The sequence below is a fragment of the Haemorhous mexicanus genome, chromosome 7, assembly GCF_027477595.1.
Source record: "Haemorhous mexicanus isolate bHaeMex1 chromosome 7, bHaeMex1.pri, whole genome shotgun sequence".
Classification (NCBI taxonomy): Eukaryota; Metazoa; Chordata; class Aves; order Passeriformes; family Fringillidae; genus Haemorhous; species Haemorhous mexicanus.
In genome coordinates this window covers 15726218-15743843 of record NC_082347.1, presented here as the reverse complement: position 1 = coordinate 15743843, position 17626 = coordinate 15726218, and the positions used below count along the sequence as shown (strand labels likewise).

Below are 17626 nucleotides of genomic sequence, written 5' to 3'. Positions count from 1 at the left end.
CAGCATGTTTGTGTTACAGAAGTAATGCCTGAAAGCTCTAACACATCAGTAAAGACGAGGCAAAGACCCAGATTTACTCAGAGGATCACTAAACAAAACCATAGTCTTTTATCTTCTTATTGTGAGGCAGTGATTTTGCCTTTGGGTAAAGTAAATATTAAATTAAGAAAAAACCTAGAGGTATTGAGACAACTCTAACCTCTTCTGCGCAGTGAAATCAGCCTCTTGATTAGTTCTCCATTTGGGACTTGTCTTGTAAAGCCTTGTAAAGTCTCAAATGATGGTTTGAGTATGAGCATGTGATGTGAAACCATTTCAGACTCCAAAGTTGTAGAATTTAATTTTACTTTTCTGAGTTCCTCACTCCTCTGAAAAATGACCAAACTACATCTGCGTGATGTTGTTTAATGTTTTTCTTGTCATCCATCCTTAGTTTTGTATCCCACTAAAATTTTATTAAATACTGCCTACAGAATATAAAATGTTGGACTTGGTGACTGTTTGATGTCCATATGTATTTGCTGCATGACACAATCCTTGAGGAGCATTTTTTCTCTCTGCACAGTGTGTATCATTAATTAAATCCTCAAAGGTGTGCATAAATCTAACGCGTGTGGGTGGATGTAACAGCTTGTGGAAGTGGGAGCATGTGAAAGCCACAGTTTCACAGCCTGCCCCGCGTTCGTTCCGGGCCTTCTCTGCAGAGCATGTTTCCTCCCCGGAGCGGATGTGGAGGCCGGGCACTGTGCACCCACTGTGAGTACAGCCAAGGCGGCACTGAGCGCAAGGGGCTCCTGTGCCCTGGGCGAGGCACCGCAAACTTTACACGGAGTGCGCGCAGGGCCGCATCAGCGCCTGCTGCCTTCCCCAACTCCCGGGCAGGGTTCTGACCCTCCGCGGCTCCAGCCGGGCTGGGGTGGCTGGGCGGCTCCGACACACCTCGACGGGCGCCGGGACCCACCTGGGCCTGAGCGCCATCGGGGTGGGGCCGGTCGGGGCTGCCCGCGGCGGGCCCCGCTGGCCCCGCCTTCAGAGCCTCTGCGCGGGCCCGGGCGGAGGCGGCCGCGGGGAGGCAGCTCCCCTCAGGTCGGGTCACGCCGTTCCGTCCCGGCTCGGGCCGTCCCGCCACGACGACCCGCCCGCCGGCTCCGAGGGCCGGGCCCGGGCCCTGCGGGGCCCGCGCCGCCCCGCAAACTACAATTCCCGCCGGGTACCGCGCGGCAGAGCGCAGGCGCGGAGGCGGCGCGGGCGGCCGAGCGAGGCGCGCGGCGATTGGCCGCGGCGGCGAGGGGCGGGGCGCGCGCCGTGACGGCAGGAAGGAGTGGGGGCAAATGGCGGAGAGATGGTCCCGGGGCCCGTCCCGAGCGCGGCGATAATCCCGGCGCGGAGGAAGCGGCGCCGGAGGAGGCGGCGCCGGGGGCCCTGACGCCCGCGACACCCCGAGAGGGTCCCGCTGCCTGAGGGGCGGAGGCGTCCCGCAGGCTTCGCGCCTTTCTCAGGCGGCGCTTCGGCGGCCCGAACCGACGGCCGGAGCCACATCGGCCGGGCCCGCGCCCGGCACCCGCCGCCACCGCTGACGCCGAGGTGGGTGCCGGGTAAGGGGGCGCGGGGGCCGCGCGGGCGGCGGAGCGGGGCCCGCACCCCGCGGGCAGGAGCCGCCGCGGCGGCCCCCGGCGCTGTCCCGCCTGGAGGGGCGTGCGGGGCCGCCGCCCCCGGCCCAGCGCGAAGTTGTGGGGCGGGAGTTCGCTCGGGGGTGAAGCGCTGGGGGGGTGCGGCTCCGCGGGCCGCGCCGCCCGGCCGGGCCGCGGCTGCCCCGGGCACTTGTGTAATGTGGGCCGGTGGTGCGGCGGGGCGGGGGAGGCGGCCGGGCGGGAGGGGAAATGACATCAGGGAGCGGTGGGGTGACCCGGTTCCGCTCGCTCACCCCCCCCCCCCCCCCCCCCCCCCCCGCCGCAGGGGGAGGGAGGAAAAAAGAAACTGTCACCGTGGGATTTCATCAGCTCCTTCTGCCTCCGTGCATTTAACCTATTTTTCTTTCCTTTGATTATGTAAGAGGAGCGGTATAGAGAGGAGCGATGAGTAGGGGTGGCTGATGGGCTTCCTGGGGAATTACCGGGCTTTTTGTCTCCAGCTGGTCCGCCGAGTTAGCGCTGGGAAATGAGGGAGAACTGTGTTTTGGAATTTTACACCTATTTATGTTGCTTGCACTGCTCCAAATGGTGCAGCACAATGCAGGCGAGGGAGGCAGGGGTTGGAAACAAAAATTGAGCAAGTGTTTTATTTCCCTCTGAGTGAAAAATCAAGAGAAAATTGTAAGTAAAGAGTAAAAATCCTCTTTTGTTGATGCTCTCGTGTAAGAAGGCACCTCTTTATGTTATTAAATCTGCAATACAAGTTTATAGTATAGCGTATCTATATTTTCCTTGTATTAATCTTTTAACCTATGCACATTATATTGAGTGTTAATTTGGGTTTTGATATTTTGATTTAAAACTTCTTATTAAATGATCCTAATTTTAAAATATATAAATAAGAAAATGTGGTTTACTTTTTGAAAATTAACTTGACTACAGGAATCTTCTTTGGAACTGCAAGCCACAGGCCATAACTTAAATCTTTCATTATCTTTGCATAGGCTGGGAATGTAGTATCAAAAATACTTGAGTACTTCTTACAATGCTTATTATAACTAATACTTACTTGAGTCTTGAGGGTTTAGGGGAGGAAAATGTGCTAGTGGTGAGTGAAATGTTTTTTTCTTTCCTATAAGTTGTTAGAAACTGAGATGTTAATAAATATTTTACTTTAGCTTCTACAGCTCAAAAACCTGGCAGTTCTGGTCTAAAATATTTTGGTTGCTGTTACAAATATTTACAAGCTTCAGCAAAATAAAACTAGTAATTTAGATTTAGTTTGCTGTTTGCTTTCTAAACTATGCGTGGATAGAAAATAGAAAATTGGAGCTACCTACAGGGGAGGAAAAAAAGAAGTTTTGTGTGATGTGTGTGGGGAAAAGAAGAGTGGGGTTAAAGAGCCCTGTCTCCTAGGAGCAGGCAGGAGTCCTCTGAAGAGTGGCCTTTTGCAGCAGAGTTCTGCTCAGCAGATAAGCAACTACCTTCACCTTCCTTCAGCAGCACCACGGGGAAAAAGAGCCTTTCCCAAAGTGGGTGTTTCTGTAGCTCTTCTGCATTGCATCACCATCCACCTGGTAAATTTTTGAAGTTCAAATGTGATAATTTTAATTCATTTAATATTTTCTCCATGGATTTTCTCCCCATGAATTGCTTGGTTCCAATGGGAAGTGAAGGTTGGCCTGGTCTAGTAGATGGAGACTATTAAGAGTGAGACAGTCTTGCTAGAATGAAGTGTTAGAGGGACATTTCTGGAAAGCAGTCTGGCAGTTTTGGTAGATGCAAAACTGACACTTCAGGATGAGAAACTGTGAGTGTTGAGATGAAAACTAAAATAGGAAAGACAGTATGTCACGTATTCGGGGAGTAATAATAAAAACGGTTGTATTTAACAAATAGAACATAAGTCCCATAAAAATTATTTTAACTGCCATTTGTCATATACTAAGTTAGTTTATACAAAGTTAGTTAACATTTCAAAAGTTAGATTTCTTTGATTCTGTAGCTTAAATAACTGCATTTTTTAGTAGACTTCTTTCCATTATGGAGAGGAGTTTTACAGAGAAAGATGGACTTGATTAGATTCAGGCTGACTATTTCCTGCAATTTCCTATCCATGTTTGGGCCAAAAAGAGAAATAGTGGTTCATAAAACAGATAGGAGGGCTTGGGGTTTGTGTTGTCATTTGTCCAGTAGTTGAAGTATTTGGTTTTGGGTAAAAATCTCCCCGGTGGTCTGTGTTCCTTTTTGAGTTAAACAAAATTAGAACAACACCACATGCAAAGAAGTCTTAAATGTGTTCCTGTTTAATCTGTTACTTTTACACTTCTGTTCTTCTGAGCAAGCAGTGGAGTGGTTGTGCTTGTAAGAGCCAGTGAGCAGTAACAGTTCACATGGGCCTGCTGAGGTGTCCTCCATGTTCTTAGAAGTGGATTGAGCAGTGTCTCTGTTCTGTCCCTTGATGAATCAGATTTACTTGTGGGGGATTGCTGTGCACCAGTCCTGACCACATCATGTTACCAAGTAAAACACTAGTTAGATGAGTCGTGTGAGAGATGAACATGGGATGGAGTTGTCATCATTGTGATTAATTAATACTTAAAATACATCGACAGCAATGTGAAATATTCTGACAGTTTTTGTATTTAACTGGCAAGATATTTTTTTATGTCATGCTGTGCTATTGGACTCTAGGAGGGAGCTGCTTGTTCAGATGTGGTGAAAATACTGCTGAGTTGTTTTATGAAAGTGCCTTCCATACTTGAAAATATAAAATTAGAGCAAAGAAATACCATTCTTAGAAGATTTTTCTTAAGGGTTCATTATGCCATTGGTTTATAAACGTGTGAGTATCTGAATTTCGATTCATTTTAGTGAGTGTGTAGTTCAGAACCTTTGCCCTAATGACAGCCGCATGTGAATGAATGAGTCTAGAAAGAAGCAGATGATGGATCTATTGATTGTGTGCAATGTACATGCCTGGTGCTTGTAGGCCCAGTGAAGGGTGGAAGTAACAATCATTTGTACTAGAGAGGTGATGAATTGATGTTTCTTCTTTCTTTCACAACAGAGAATATGAAACAGGAGCCAAAATGACATCCCGATTTGGAAAGACCTACAGCCGGAAAGGGGGAAATGGCAGTTCCAAGTTTGATGAAGTGTTTTCCAACAAACGGACCACCCTTAGTACAAAATGGGGAGAAACCACCTTCATGGCCAAATTAGGACAGAAGAGGCCCAGTGTCAAACCAGATATTTCTGAAGTTCCTAAGAAGCCCAGAGTTGAAGATGAGGTAACAGAGGATCCATTTGGATTTGACAGTGATGAAGAATCTCTTCCTGTGTCTTCAAAGAATGTGTCACAGGCTAAAAGCTCCTCTCAGCTGGAACCTGGTGAAGCTGCTCAGTGTGAGGACTTCACTCCTCTACTTGAAGCAAACAGCAGAATTAATCAGCCAGACAGTGGAGAAAATATTGCCTCCAGCAAGTGCATACCTTTTGACAATACTGTTCCTCTCTTGAAAGAAAAGAGCGCAAGCAAAAGTGTGGAAGATGGAGAATGCAGGAGCAGCAGTGCTAAACTTGTAACTGCAGGTTTGTTTGCTGGACTGTCCATGTACTTCTGGTTTCCTCTGATTTTTGCTGATCTCCCTTTAGAGTTTGTGTTTTCGAGGGATTTTAAAGTATTCTGATAAAACTGTGGGGCAATTCTTAATTGTAAACAATTGTAGAGTATACTCTAACCAAAAGCACTAAGGAGCATTCTGTGTTGTACACATTGCTCTGAGGTCTTTGGTGCTGTAATCTGTGTGTCTGCAGATAGAGGTGCAGTGCTTTAGCTTCAGGGCAGTATGTTAGTGCACTTAGTCCACTTATTCCATAAAATGGAATAATAACGTTCCTTTTCTAAAATTGCTGAGTGCATTTGTGGTTTTTAAACACGTATGTTGAATAGTGATGAGTTAGTGGTAGTAGAATTTAATGTGGGTATGTGTTTGCAGCCATGAAGGTGCTGATACAGCTTAGGCCGTGCTTTGTTTGATTATTTGGGTGGGAAAAGTAGTTTTCTGAACTTCAGCTGCACAAATATTTTCTGTTTGTAATTACCACAACTATATCAGTGTGTACATAAAAAACTTAAGAGCTGTGAAACTGCATTCTGTCAGACTTCCTTTTAGAAGTGTTTTAGGGCTCTGGAGTGTTTGTAAAATAGCTTAATGCTTTTCAGAGGGGAGTTCACAGGGTCCATGGAGCTGAACAGCACTGTAATTTTCTTCAAATCGTTCTTGGAAAAGATCAGATGTTGTTACATCTCATGAGGTTTTTGTATAATGGGCTGATTAAACCGCAGCTTCTATAATTGGGTAGAAGATCACATTAGATGAACCTAGATGAAGATGACACCTACTGACTTGCTCTGGGTTATCAAAATCAGTTTTAATGAGAAGAACTTATATAACTTTGATTTCTCAAATATAGTTGACCCAGGGATTAGAAATTTGAGTGGACTTGTTCAGTTGTTAATGCAGTAAACAAGAAGATACCAAACAGTGGAAGATAGTCACAGTTCAGTTATTTTTTATATATGTTAGGGATCTAATTCAAAAAAACCCAGGAAATGCTGATTTAAACTATAGTTTGAGCTACATTTGTAGGATGTTCAGTTGTCTTTTTGATCTTGCTCTTTGCTGCTAAAATATTTCTTGCTTTCATATGATTTTTCAGCAGCTGTCTTTAACTGTGATTCATCCTCAGATTGGAAATAAAAATTATGGGATTTTAAAGGTTGAATATAGTTTTCATAAGAAATAGAGTAAGTTCATCTCCCAATATTTCTAAGGGGAAGAAATAGTGAATTTCCTTGGTTTTACTGAGAGATTGTAGGACAACAGGTTTTACAGTGAAATGGTTTCCTTGAAGGCTACTGTTCTCTGTCAGAACAGTGTTTTTCAGGTTCAAAAAGAAAGTGAGAGAGCTGTGGGGAGAAAATGTGAGAGAGCTGTGGGGAGAAAATGTGATAGAGCTCTGAAAATTCATAATGTGTGAAAGGCCAAGAGGAACAGACTTGAGCAGTTTCATTGGTGCTTCCTGATTCCAGTCCTGTGGAAAATAATAAAATACAATATTTAGCACAGAAAAACTCACTTACTGAAATTCTAGAACTCCTTGCTAGACAATACTGGGTATATCATAAATGTACAGGTCTGAACAGGAGGAAGCTGATGAATCTTGGTGGATAAGTCCTTCCAGCTTTTGAGTGTGGTGGTGTTCTGAATGCAGAGGGGAAGGTTACTTAACAGTTTACTGAAGGAGTTCTGTTCTGCAAGATTTTCTAAAGTATTTGTTACTGATTCTGGCAGTTCAGCCAGAAGTAGTGAAGGACAAGCTGTATCTTGATCTGATGGTTCTGTTCTTTCAGAGTCTATTACATTCTGTTGACACCCAGTCAAAGATAAAAACACTTTTCATATTTTTCTTCAGAAATGAAATTCAGCTGCAAATGAATCTTTGCAGAGCATCCTCGGAGGATCTTTGGATTCCTTACCCTTATTTAAAGACTGCAGTCTTGGTGGTAATGTTTCTTTTTGTCAGTTAGTCTAAGTAAAACTTGGATTGTTTAAGCTGCTCTTAATGCTTGTGTGTAAACTGATCCAAAATAAATAAAAGTTGTCTCTGAGGACGTTGCTCAGCACACTGAGCAATTAGAGATAGTGGTGTATAGTCAGCCAGTGTAAATGTAGGTACTTCAAAGGCTTCTTTGTTGTAGTGACTGTTCAGTAAAGTTTAATGGGGAAGCTCTTTCAAAACTACAGAGTTAATTTGATTGATTTGGGATAGGGTTCTGGAGGATGAAGGGACTTGGGGAGGAGGGTGATAGTGTATGTACCTCAACTGCTTACATGTCCTTGCCCTCCCCATAATAATTTTTCCCTTCCTGGTGACTCTTGAACTCCACCAGGTTCAACCAGATTTGTCCAAAGGGCTTAGAGATCCTTGAGACAACAAGCTTGACTATTTCTGATGAGGAAAGGAAGGGGTGGGAGGCTGGGAGGGAAAGCAGGCAGGCAGAAGAGCATTAATATTCCCAGTGTAAGGGAGACTGCAATGTGAGCTCAACCTTAACCCACATACAGCACTGGATCTCTGGGTGTGGGAAACTAGGCTGTGTTGGTACTGATGTTGAAGAAAGTGCTTGTTAATTTGTTTTCAAGTGCAGTTTGCTAGTCCTTCTCCTCATACTGCCTAGACAGTGCATGAATAAAGGTCTCAGGACTCCCAGAGAGCATGAGCCACTGTTGTGTCTTAATTCTTAACATAGGTGAAGATAATGCTAAGAGTTAGACTGAGTTGAAAAATGTGCCTTACCATGGCTATGCACAAACTGAGAGGTACAGTTAATTCTGATCCACTTGTATTATCCTGCCTCAGTGGCCATTTCTCTGGGCATTAAAATGAAGTTGATGCAATGTCAGTTAATTTTAGCTAATGTTTGGTATTAAAAAGCAGTTGATTTGGGGATTTGTTTTAGTAGTTGTGCAGCCATGTAACGCAGTTGAAGATCTGTATCTTTTATTTTAAATGGTAGAACTTGCTGGTCTTCTTTTTTTTTTTTTAATAGCCTTCAGCTAGTGCTTGTAACAATCTCATTTTAAAGGCTTTGAGAAGCTCTTAATGTGGAAAGCTTCTCATAATCTCACCCTAATGTTGCTTGATCAAGACTTAATACTGTCTGATGAGTGTCTATGAGTAATCCTGTATGTAGCAGGTAATTTGCAGATTGGAGTTTAGGTAAATTTGAAACAATGAAAGACTATTCAGTATTAATAGTTACTGTTCGGTCATCTTTGTAAAGGGAGGGAGAACTTGGTAGCTGGAAAGTAAGTTGTGTCATTAGAAAAATATCACACTGGTAATTCATATAAAGCAAAAATGCAGCTACTTAGAAAATGTGGTTTTTTTGTGACAGTCTTACAGTAGGGTAAGGTAAAAACCTTCAGAACAATATTTGGATTTTTGAAACAGTCTGGTGGGATTTCTTTTTTTTTTAACTGTTAAACTTGTTCTCTAAGGCATAAACCCAAATAGTATTTCACACAAGCTTTGGTATAAAAACATGGCCTTGCAGAGCAAAGTTTGTACGTTTGCTCTTTTAGAATATTTGCTAGCTTGTAGGTTAAATTAAGGTAGTACAGTTTTTCAGGTGAAAATTAATTACAAAGTTTGATGCATTTTAGGAGTTGCAATGGCATTTCATAGTTATATTAGTGTATCAGTCTGTTTCACTTTGGACAGCTAGTTTGCCTACTCTGGGTATTTCAGTTTATGGAAATACTTCTGGCATTGTAGTGTGAGTTTGCATTTTTATTCTGGATGCTGTGATGATCTGCTGGCTTTTGCTTTTGTGCACAGTGCTGAGCTCTGTAACTCAGGCCTTCAGAGGGTTTGTCCAAGGCTTTGATACTCTTCATCAAAGAAGGCACTTGGGTTGAGAGAAGTTTGTCATCTCTGCATACTTCATGTTCTGGTTTATGGACTATGAGAGAATATTCCTCTCCTGCATTAATTCTAAGTTAAAAAAAAAATAGGTATTTAATCATGCATTAGGGGAGAGCTATTTTAATTTGCCATGGATTAACTCTGGTTTGTTTTAGAGCCTATTAATTTATTTCTTGAAAATGTGAATTGCTTGCTGTGGAGAAATAGAATGGCTTAAAATATTTTTCCGGACTACAGAATGGTGTAGGAATTGTGTCCCTTTCTGCTGTGTTGTAATGTTAAGTATGGATTTTGTGGTTATTGTGTTGGCAGTGACTTTTGAGGAGGCTCTTTATGATTAAAAGAACAAATTATTTTCTTTCCCCTTAACATTTAGAGCAGTAATGAAAACAGCTATTCCTCATCTCATCATTTGTTCCTGTGTACTGGTATTCAAACAGGTTTTGCTCTGGCAGTAGTTTTGCTCTTGGTGCTGTAAGAGAGCAATTGTCTGACTGCTGTTTGATTCTTTAGTTTTTCTAGATAGTTCTTAATGCCCTCATTTTTCACCTGGGGCCAGTGCGCTTACAGGTAGCAAATCAAAATGCCAAGTGTAGTTCTTAAGAACGCGTGCTTCTGCAGTAGCACAGGGATATGGCTGTGCTCAGCTGTGTCTTGGCCCAGGATGCAGAATCTAGTTGTGGTTGGTTGCTGGAAAAGCACAGAGTGCAGAGAGTAAATTGCAGAAAATGGATGCCCTTGAGGAAGGAGATGGTTTAAGTCATCAAGTCTGTTCCTGACATACTATCTTGGTAGTACCTTAGTGACTCTGTGCAAAGCCTCTGCATCCTGCTTATGTGGGTGGGGAGCCCTATCTTTAGAGTTAAGTTTCAACTTCCCAAGTGCATATTTGTTATATAATTGCATTTGACCACCAGATTGGTCATAGTATTCCTTTCAAATTGTTTTTAAACTTTTGTGTTTAACACTGACATGGACATTGAAAATAATAGTTAGACCAGAGAAATATCTTGTTCCTCTGCAGAGTTTTTGAGAGTAATATTTACTTTGTGAGAGAGAATTTCAGTTTAGTCATTTTCCATCCAAAAATGGAGCAGAGTTGGGGGAACCTGAATGAGACTTGAGCATTTGGCAGTCTTAGGAGACAGCTGGCAGCAGCCATGATTAAAAAGAACTGCAGCTGTGCTCTGGTTGGGTCAAAGCATTAAGAAACTGATAGCAGAGAAGGGGAAAGCTGCCAGAAAATGTGTGCTCAGAGAATTTCAGTGTTTTGAGGTTTGTTTGAATGGTAGTAGTTATGATGGGTGTGTGGATAGCTGGGGTTTATCCACAGGTCCTCTCTTCTTTAGTTGCTTTTTGCTAAGTTGTCCCCTTTTGAAGATATCTCCCTTCCCCTTACACACAGACTTTCATTGCTGTATCAGTAGCCTGTGTTAAAACTGGTGTGATTATTGTTCTTTTTTTTTTTCCCCCCTCTGCTACTTCTTCAGTGGTGGCCTGTTGGTTTTTTCCTGGGGTGTTTTTCAAAAGCCTGAAATTGTTGTAATTCTGTTTAAATCTCAGTGTTTATACTTGTTTGCTAAAATGACGATATAGAAAAATGCCCCAGTGTTTAGGAGAGAATCTTATTTCAGCAACATATTTTTCCTGATGACAGGACATTTCATACTGTATATCCATGCACAGAGTACATGGAACTTTCTTCCCTTAATCTATAATTCCCCTTTCCTATACAACAGTAAATTTTGCAATCCATACTTTTAAAATCATTCTTTCTTCATAGCCCTGTACAATGAACAGTTTTTGAAAGATCATACTTTTAACTGCTTCTTAGTTTTCATGGTTAAAAAGTGGAAAAACCTTGCATTGAAAACAGTTGGTCAGTGCTTGTGGAAGAAAAAAATCCCCGTTAAGTTGCACACCTCTCAAGTGGGCCAAAGCATGCAGGCAGGCAGAAACTAGTAGGTAAGGAAGCTATTTCAGACTCAAACTGCTTCAGTCTTACTATTTGGATGGAAAATGTTCTTCAGTTTCAAACTTAGTTCATCTTTTCATTTAAGAAACTGCTGCTGTATTTATGAAAAATTTTCATTATATTCATGAGTACTGTCTCAGTTCAGACTGACTTAGCCTAAGTATACCTTTGTTTTGACAGTTGTTAATGTTGCTGTGTTACAGAGTGCTTTGATTTTTTCCCATAGCAGCTCACCCTAGAAAAGCTGGTGAAAACAGGTATTTGTGGCATGTGTGAGCCCCTCATGTTGCCTGTGACACTTAGCAGTTGTTTATTTTTGGCTTTCTCTTGCTGCTTTGAGCAACAGATGCCCTTCTGAGCTTGGAGTGAGGAGAAATGTCTCTTCCATTGGACATGAGGGGTGAGCACATGTCAGCTTCTGACAACTCTTGTACTACCAAGTGTAGCAGCTCTTCTGCCCATTATGTTTTTCCCCCTGAAGGTTTGCTGGGAAGGCAGTTATGCTGAGCTCACTGTGCCTGGTTTGGCCAGGTATGCATGCACAGATTGATTTGAAGGTGGTATTGGGAGATGCAGTGGTGTCAGGTGCAATGAAAGATGAGAGAAAGCAAAATACCTAGTGATTGCTAGCCAAAGAACTAGAAGAAGAGAGGGTAAGATAGTTGCTACTTCAAAAACCATCTTGTCATACCATTAAAAATATTGCCTGAGCTAAAGGCAAGGGATTAGTTCAGTGAATATTTTCTGCACAAGAGGGGAGGTGGCCATGTCAGCCTGCACCCCTGTGAAAGGCTTCCACTTCCATTTAAAAATACAAGGACATTTTAGAAAGTTGTACACTGGCTGCCAAGTGTACAGTCATGACACAACTTCTCAGAATGCCTCCTGGTAGTACATCTTCCCAGTAGAAAAAAGTAAAAGAGGAATTACTTGTATGGCTGAAACAGGGGTGCAAGGTTGGAAGCAGTAACACTGTGGGTAGGGTTCAGCCTTTCCTGGGCTGGAGCCAAGGCAGTGGGGCATGTTGTGTCAGCAGCGTGTTTTGAAAACATAAAATTCTTGTTAGGTTCGGGGAATGAGAGTAATGGTCTGTTGGAGATGCTGAACAGTGTGTTACCAGACTGACAGATGCATCCAGGTGATTTGAGAGCAGAAGAGATGTCTGAGGTGTCTTCTGTCTCATGTTTAAAAGAATACCTAACTGAAATGGAGTCATAGTGTCGTTAGTTAAGACTGTGTAAGAAAGAAATTAATTTTTTATATAAATTGCCTTAGAATTTTGATATTCAGGGTGCTGGAAAAGGAAACAAGGCAAGCAAATGATTCTTAAGGAAAATAGTGCTGTCATGGCAGTTAATTAATTCTCACCATTTTAGGCTTTTCTGTGACTTTTTTCCTGCAAAATAAGGTACCACTTAAAACATCTGCAAAGAGTCAAACAGTGCCTGTCTCATCTGCATACAGACTTGTTCTGTTACTTAAGAATTTGTAATCATAGCTGTGGATGTGGTTCTGTAATTTTAGCTGTTTTAGAGATTGTCAACCATGAAACTGGTATTGGGAGTCACATCTTCCTGTCTTCTGTTCATACCAGCTAACAGGCATTGCTTTTCAAGATCTCATAGGCATTAATGGATAATTAATTCAAATAAATTTTGCCCATTTCATAAATTGTGTATTTTTGTTTCCACGGGCTTTTTTTCCCCTGAGTTTTCCAGTTCTTCAGTCATAGACAGAAAATAGATTAAGGGAGTTTAGTCTGTAACCTTTTCTCCTTACTGATCAAAACATTTCATTTCCCATGCATAATGAAATTTGTTCTCTATTTTCTGACCAAACCAGAGATGACACACTGTGTGTCTTAGTTGGGCTGTCTCCCTGGAAATGAGGAGTGTGATATAAGCACCTTTCCTTTAGCTGATCAACTGAAAGTTGCAGACTGAAGTGACGTAGCTTTATGCTTGAGAACATTGGTGATGGTGTAATGGAGCCATAATAAATGTTTCCAAGGGCTCAGGGACATCAGGCAGAGCAGTAGCTCATAATGAGCTTAACAAGCTGTTCCCTCCATCCTGTGTCAGGATCTGTTCCTGAGCTGTAGCCTGTTAATTGTATGTGCCCGCAGTAGCTGGAGGGCTCTGAGGGCCTTGTGTACAATTCTTAAAGTTTCGTTTTCTTGCCACCATGTCTTTGTGTGTATTGGAAGAGAAATCAAGAATGTCATATTGGCATCGTGCCACCTGCCTGCTCTCAAGATTTTTTTGCTGCTGACTACCTTTAATATTTGCAGTAAATTGTGGCTAATACTAAAAGGAAAGAAACACAGTGCATTTGTTGATTTGTTTCTTGTGAATAGTAATCATGTTTCTCTCATTATTAAAGTGAAGGCTTGTACAGCTACTTACGCAGTGCTGAAGGAGTGTAAGGTTTCATGCTGCAAAGGCTATAGAAGGCCATATGCCTTTGGTGTCTAGCATGGAGGATACTTTGCTTGGCTTTAATTGAGAGAGAAAACAGTTCAAGTTAGTAGGGCTAGCATGTAACTCTGGCAACTCGTCCATGAGTACATAGGCAAAAGTAAGCATTTATTTTGCATATGCAATAATACCAAGAGTAATATTGATTTTCCTTTTGTGTTCTTCAGTTTTGTCCTAACATTTGTGCTATTCAACTGGTTTTGATCAAACTTGGTGTGGTAAAGAGAGATCTCAAAGACACGGTGCTGTTTCCGGTGCCATCTGTGCTTTTGCCTCCCTGCTGTCTGCATGGTGGAGAGGCAGAGGAGGTTTAAGCTGGGTCCCTAATCCCTGGGAAGGCAGCAGCAAGAGCCGAGCTGGCACATGGGGCTGGCACATGTTGCAGTGCGTGAGCCGCAGCGGGCGCTGTCCCTTGCCCAGCCACAGGCTGCTGTTGAGGAGGCTGTGGGGGATGATGGTTGAGTTATGGGGCAGCTTTGCCCTGGGAGCCCTGCATCTGTTCTGGGTAGAAATTTACAGCAGGAGGCCTTGTTCTCACTGCCCAAGATCCTGCTCTATGCTCCGAGTAACATAAAAATAGCAAATAATGTTCTGCAGCTCTACCACTGAATAGTTAACTAAAACATGTAATATTTGACTGTAGGCAATTAGTGTTAGACTGTTAATGATGATTTGGTTTATACAGAGCTGAAAATGATGTTTGCAGACTTGGAGCCCCAGTCACTTAGCCTTGTAAGTTAAATAGAAATGAAAGAAAAGTGAAACAGGGACTAGGCTGGAGGAGGGGTATCATGGTTGCTTGGTTTTCTTGTCCAGAAGAGTGTTTGGTTTCCTAAAGGATTACTTTACTTTGTTTTGGATTCCGTTTTGGTATATGCTATACCTAAAGAATCACGGTGTGAATTGTTAACTCATAGCTTCACTATTTGGTGGAGAGAGTTTTTTATCTTTTCTCCAAACTCAAGTGTTTCCTCTGTCAAACTTTTACTGTTATAGGTACTTAAAGAACAAATTAAGTTGAAATGTGAGACATTTTCAGTCAGAATTGTCAGATGTTGAGCTGTAGAATGTAGGTTTCTTATCTCTAAAAAAATTAATTTCTCTTTTAAAAAAAAAAGTCGACTTTTTAATTCTAGAGTTGCATTCTTCATTTTGTCCATGATCTTAAAAATGAAAAAGGCGGAGGTAGTACCACTGGCTATCTGGTTGTCATGAGGCATTTATTATTGAATGTATAGAGTAACATTTGTTCCATCAAACGAATGCTTATAGTTTGTTTTTTTTAAATAGAATTGGAACAGAAAGTTATCTTTATATCCATCTAGTGTGTCTTAGGTTTTCCATGTAGGTATGGATGTATATTTCTTATATGTTTTCAGGTTTGTTACTGAAAAAGCAGTGGGCTTTTGACAACTGTAGCATTCCTGCTGTTAGAGTGTTTGCATGTATCTATATATATTATAGGAGAGTGTAAACTTTATTGCCTCATGTAAATTTACTATCTTTCGTTGTCTGAAATTGAATTTTTTTCTCTAGTGATAACTTGACTAAGGTCACTTGGAACAATAACCACCATCACTTAAATATAGTTTTACAGATTTAGTAATATGCATCTGTGTGTGTGTGAAAACATGTCATTTTATGGGAAAGAGTGGAAGTTTTACTTTGGCTTTTTTTTTAAATTTATCAGCAATGCTGGAGGCATCTGTCTTGTGAAGTGACATAAACTAGAGCATGAAATGAAGCAACTTTTAGTGATCTAAACAGAAAATAAATCATGATTACCACAGAACATTGATATGGTTCCTAGGAATACAGTGTTTGTACTTGGGGAGGGGGTTATGCTGTTGCTGATTTTAAATTACTTGGGAGAGTTATTCTGGTATTTGAGCCCCCAAAGAGCCTAACTGCAGTTAAAAATAGGAGAAGTTCCATGTCTCTCTTGGACTGCAGAATATTTAATAATTCACAATTAGTTCATTTTCTCATATTTTTTTTCCTACAGTCATGCTAGCTTCTGCTGTAGTAGTTGCTGCCAATAAGTACTGTAATTTTAAAAATCAGGGTTATTGGAATTACAGTTCCTGTACACCTTTGGGCAATTAGGAAGTGATTAGCAGTACTTTCTGGTATTGAAGGTTCAGGCTGACAGCTATTGACCCACTGATGAGATTAGAACAGTGGCTTGACAAAGGATCTTTAGAGGAAGTATTCCTCTAAATGTCACTGCTTAGTTTTCCAGTAAAGCATTGTGACAATCCAGTTTTAAAGCCAGACTTTCTACCTGGTGTACACTAAAGAGTTCAGTGGTTCCATTTTCCATCAGCCATGCTTATTATTGGAGATGGAAAAACCCTCCTGGTGCAGTTACTAAGACTTTTGAAGGACTGTGTGTTTTTAAAATTTTGGTGCCTCAGAATCAAGGGGGAGCTTAACTGCCACTTTTTTGCTGTTTAGGAGTACCTTGGTGTGCTGTATTAAATTAGGAACTGAAAGGTAAAATTGAGATGCAACACTTTGTTGGTACTTACAGGATCTTCTCAGACAACTCAAGGTTCAAAGCTGCTGATGTGGTGGGTTACACAAAGGCTACACAAGTCCTGCTGTGACCATAAAGAGCTGTTAGTGCTCTTTGCCTGGTAACATTTCTTGGGAGTATAGTAAACCAAGCATCAATAAAGCCATTTGACTGGGCTGCAGTGGATTTGTTATTTATTAGTCAGCCGAGCTGACTGGAGAAATTGATTTTGATCACATTTACATGAGGAGAAAGAAGTTCCCTTAGATGTGGAACAGCAATGGTGAGGCTGCAAAACAGTGTATTTTAGCAAGGAAGTCTGAAAATGTTTTAGATTTAATTTGTTGTTTTTCATGCCTAGAGTGTTGTGGTAGTCTTCAGCTTCAGAATAATATTAAACATATGGAAGAAAGGAACATACTGTACACTGTCAAACCCTCTCCTTGATTACAGAAAGATTCATTTTGGTTGTGCCTCTTGGATTATGGCAAGCATTAGATTGAAATGGGAATAACAGTATTGCTTGTATAACATATTGATACTGAAGAATAATAACCAAGATTCCATCATGGAGATGGCAGGGTTAGGGTTCCTTGTTCTTTGAGGAATTTAGCTTTGACTTTTGCATTTCATATATTCTGTGAAAAGCTTTTTTTTATTTCTAGCTGAGTATGTATAACTTCTGTGACAGATCTTAGCAGGACTCCAGAAAACTTAGATGCAGTTTGTCAGATATTACTTGTCCTGGTTCTCTGAGGAATTTTAGCAGGAATTAAACCAATTTCCTGCAAAACTGGATTTGGTACCATTTCTTTTACTAGAATTTTCAGTACCTTAAAATTCTTCTATAAAACATATGTGCAAGGATGGCGTTTAGATGATGCCATTTTAATTTAAAAACAAGTGAGCCAAAGTCCCTGGAACAGTGCTGACGCTTGTTTCTCTCATCAGGAGGTTGAAATCTTCTGGTCAGTGCTGTGAAACTTCTGTGCCACTTGGGTAAATGGAAGCTGATGAAATTTAATGAGGTCAGGACTAGTGCTAAAGAGATGCTTTGGCCCTTCATTTTACTGATGATTTTAGGAAGCCTTTGCTGCCTAAAAAACTTGAACTTTTGGGGTTGCATTGTGCCAGTGGAACCCCTGTTATTACGGTAGTGTCCTGCACGTCTTCTAAGCATGTTCTTTTCTGGCATTTCTGTTGTCACTTGGCCCTGTCCCAGTTGCTTCTGTGTATTATTCAGTTTATCCCATCATGTGCTACTCTTCTCTTTGTCAGACTTCTTATCTTGCTTCGCCTGGCCCAGGCAGCCATTTCAAGGCAGTAGTAACGGCAGGCACCTGGGTTCCTGTGCTTGCTGATACTGTCTCAGAAATTTCCAAGAAATTCTTATTTCATGGAAATACCCCTCTTATATTGCTGGATGTCTGTGTGTGTGTGATGTCAACAGAGGATGGCAGATGCAGACATCATGAAACTCTGGTACCAAATCCACTGGGCTTTTGTTGGTATTCAGGGAAAACACAGG

General features: G+C 41.7%; 1 protein-coding gene across 4 annotated transcripts in view; it reads left to right on the top strand.

Moving 5' to 3' along the window:
• The first annotated feature begins 1306 nt into the window (after positions 1-1306).
• WAPL (WAPL cohesin release factor) overlaps positions 1307-17626 on the top strand; it is a 64821-nt gene continuing 48501 nt past the window's right edge. The window contains exons 1-2 of one of the 4 annotated variants that reach the window (XM_059851174.1): positions 1307-1584; positions 4702-5225. In XM_059851174.1, the coding sequence (XP_059707157.1) occupies positions 4724-5225 (502 nt within the window). In that variant the 5' untranslated portion in view covers positions 1307-1584; positions 4702-4723. Of the gene's footprint in view, positions 1585-2008; positions 2313-3116; positions 3209-4701; positions 5226-17626 lie in introns of those variants that run through there. The other 3 variants (XM_059851175.1, XM_059851176.1, XM_059851177.1) reach the window with 3 other exon arrangements.